This window comes from Lagopus leucura, unplaced genomic scaffold (assembly GCF_019238085.1).
Source record: "Lagopus leucura isolate 7727_CA_CO unplaced genomic scaffold, USGS_WTPT01 35389-0_obj-0_obj, whole genome shotgun sequence".
In the NCBI taxonomy this organism is placed as follows: Eukaryota; Metazoa; Chordata; class Aves; order Galliformes; family Phasianidae; genus Lagopus; species Lagopus leucura.
The window spans coordinates 1,200-3,868 of record NW_024968665.1 but is presented as its reverse complement, the minus strand read 5'-3'; the positions used below and the strand labels follow the sequence as shown (position 1 = coordinate 3,868).

General features: G+C 59.5%; 1 protein-coding gene across 1 annotated transcript in view; it reads right to left on the bottom strand.

Annotated features, from left to right (window-relative positions):
• Positions 1–8: 8 nt before the first annotated feature.
• LOC122193770 (maestro heat-like repeat-containing protein family member 2B) overlaps positions 9–2,669 on the bottom strand; it is a gene marked incomplete at both ends in the record, with an annotated part of 3,857 nt that continues 1,196 nt past the window's right edge. Inside the window, 10 exons of the mRNA XM_042894641.1 lie at positions 9–23; positions 288–395; positions 737–789; positions 914–1,055; positions 1,289–1,329; positions 1,456–1,615; positions 1,803–1,910; positions 2,056–2,175; positions 2,493–2,566; positions 2,652–2,667. Coding sequence (XP_042750575.1) covers positions 9–23; positions 288–395; positions 737–789; positions 914–1,055; positions 1,289–1,329; positions 1,456–1,615; positions 1,803–1,910; positions 2,056–2,175; positions 2,493–2,566; positions 2,652–2,667 — 837 coding nt within the window. The remainder of the gene's footprint in view (positions 24–287; positions 396–736; positions 790–913; positions 1,056–1,288; positions 1,330–1,455; positions 1,616–1,802; positions 1,911–2,055; positions 2,176–2,492; positions 2,567–2,651; positions 2,668–2,669) is intronic.

Sequence of the window (2,669 nt, the reverse complement as noted above, 5' to 3'; positions counted from 1 at the left end):
CCCAGAGCCTTGTAGAGGAAGGTCTGCGTGGGAAGGGAAGGAGTAAGCTGGGATGTGGCAGCAGCCTGACCTTACGGGAGAGGGCTAGATGGGAAGGACGCACACTCCCTGGGAGTCGCTGAGAGCAGCTGTGGAGCAGAGCTGTAGCCAGCCCCAGGCAGTTTGCAGGGAAGCGCCCTGTGAGGGCACAGGCCGTGGAAGCAGCATGAGCAGCCCGTGTGGGCAGAGCACCAGCCTCAGCCCCAGCCCCAGTTGGGCACTGCTGATTAGAGCCACGGGGAACTCACCTTTTCTGCAGAGCTGCTGGCAGAGCTGCTCAGCCGCCGGCTCAGCTCGCAGCTCAGGGCCTTGGTCCAGGCCTCGTCCTCCACGATGTCCAGCGATGCCCTCAGGAACTGTTGGAGAACAGGAGAAGCCAATGTTCCCTTGCCCTTTGCCTCTTCCCGCGTTCCCAAGTCACTGCAGCCTTCTGGGGAGAGGTGCCTGGAAGAACAGCCCCTCTCCCAGCTCCCCCCAGCATTCCCTCCATTAAAGCCACCTACTACTCCTCTCCTAAGACCCCCCCTTGGGCTTGGGACAAAGAGGAAGAGGCAGCGCTGCAAAGGCGAGCAGCTGCTCCACAGCAGCTTTTGAGAGGCTGTTCCTGTCCCGTGGTGGCTCGTATGGGAGCGGGGCTCCTTGTGGCAGGCAGGCAGGCAAGCATTTCTCTGCACCATGTCTCTCCACAGTGCTGTACCTTTAGCAGACGGTGCTCCCACTCTTCAGAGTTGGGGAAGCTCTCATCTTTCCCTGCACAGCAACAAGAAGCAAAAGAGCATTGCTTGGAATCAAGCCACAAAAGAAGAGCTGCACCCAACCTGGCTTGGCTTGGGCACTCGCCCACTCTACCTCTCCCTCCCCACCAGCATTTTACCTTCAAGGCGCTGCAGCAGCAGGGGGATCTCAGCAGCCCACTTGGTCCCCACAGCTCTGTGGATCTTGCTGTGGAGGTTTTGCAGGAGCAGCAAGGCAGCGGCTTGGAGTTCGCTGCCTGCAGAAGGGCTCCCTGCCACCACCTGAGCGAGAGCAAGGAGAAAGGGTCACTTCCGCTGCAAGAGAAGCGGCTTCCCCCAGGAGGAAAGCAGCTTGGCTCTGCCCTGATGGGCAAGGAGCAGCCAGCAGCTTGGCCCATGACATTGCAAGCTAGGAAGAGAACGGCATCCCCAGGAGTGAGGCAGGTGCTGGCACGCTCGGCCATGCTGCTTCCTCCTCGGGGCTTGTGGCACCGGCCTCAGGAGCATCTACTTACCAGCAGACGTGCCAGCAGTGTCTGGGGAGTCAGCAGTGGGCCTGCGAGGAGAAAGAAGTGCTGAGTAAGACTCCAAGACACTCTGTGCCCTGCCACGTGCACCTCTGCACTCCCTTCTGGGTGCTAACATGGGTCAGCAGAGCTCACGGGGGAGCTTCTGCTCCTACCTTGAAACATGGAGCTGAGGAAGTGGGGATCCAGATCTTCCATGTCCTGCACCGTCAGCTCCCCTCTCTTGGCCAGGGCTTGGACGCAGCGGGAGACTGGGATCAGCATGCTGGTGTACTGGGCTGGCACCACGTACAGCAGCAGCCTTGGCCACAGGAGCTGTAGGGAACGAGGCAGTTGAGCATGTCAGCATTCCTGCCTCCACTTGGAGATAGAGAGGACTCTGAATTTCCCTGAGTCTTGTGTCCTTCAGAGCACGCTGGAGGACAGACCTGAGGTGTTGGAAGGGGACGAGGAACACGTGGTGCAAAGGCAAGGAGTGGCAGCAGGGCAGAGTGTGACTTACTTTGGAGATCCCTCTCGCAGAGACATCCAGTGACCCCAGGATGTTGATGCACAGCTCTTGGAGAGCTCCCTCTTCCTGGGCTTCCTGGGTGGAAAGGTCTCCGGCTGCCTGCACAACAGTGGTGTTGAAACACTGGTTACTCTCAGTTCTCAGGAGCCTCTCAGGAGGCTCAGGTGTGGCCCCACCGGTGCTTTTTTGCCAGCCTATGAGCTGCACAGGTCTTCCAAAGGAAGATGCTGCCCACTGTCCTTACCCTTCTTCCTGTGGTGCGGCTGAACTCCCTGAAGATGTGCCCCACCACATCCCAGGCTGAGCAGCTCCAGGCGTTAGCGCTGAGCAGATCCTCAATGAAGTGCAGCACGGCCCTCCTCACCTGCCAGGGGTCAATTGTGGGTGTGATTTTCCTGCTCAGAAGGCCAAGGGAAGCCACCTGCTCATCAGGTGCCCTTTGGGCATGAGCAGAGATGACAAAAGCAGAGGAGAAAAGGTGAGGGCCAGGCCTTAGCACCAGGCTGTGCACTTTCCGTGCACAGCACAGGGACCCGACCGCTCCACTCTGCCTGCTCTCCTGACAGGAGCCATCGTGACCATGTGGTCGATGCCCCAGCACATCCCTGGTCACCCCAGCCCTGCCGTATTGGCAGCAGCATCACCCCCCTGACAGTGCTTTCCTTTCCCCAAACAGCTCACCCGGGTCCTGGGGTCACTGCACACACGCTGCACAGCCTCTGTAATCTGCGGCAGCTTCTCTGTCATCGCGGGCTCTGCAAGAGATGCACAGAAGCATGCGTGGAGGCACAACTCAGATGGCAAAAGGGATCCCTGGAAGTCCTGACCCGTGGTACTGACCATCAGAGCGAGCCAGAG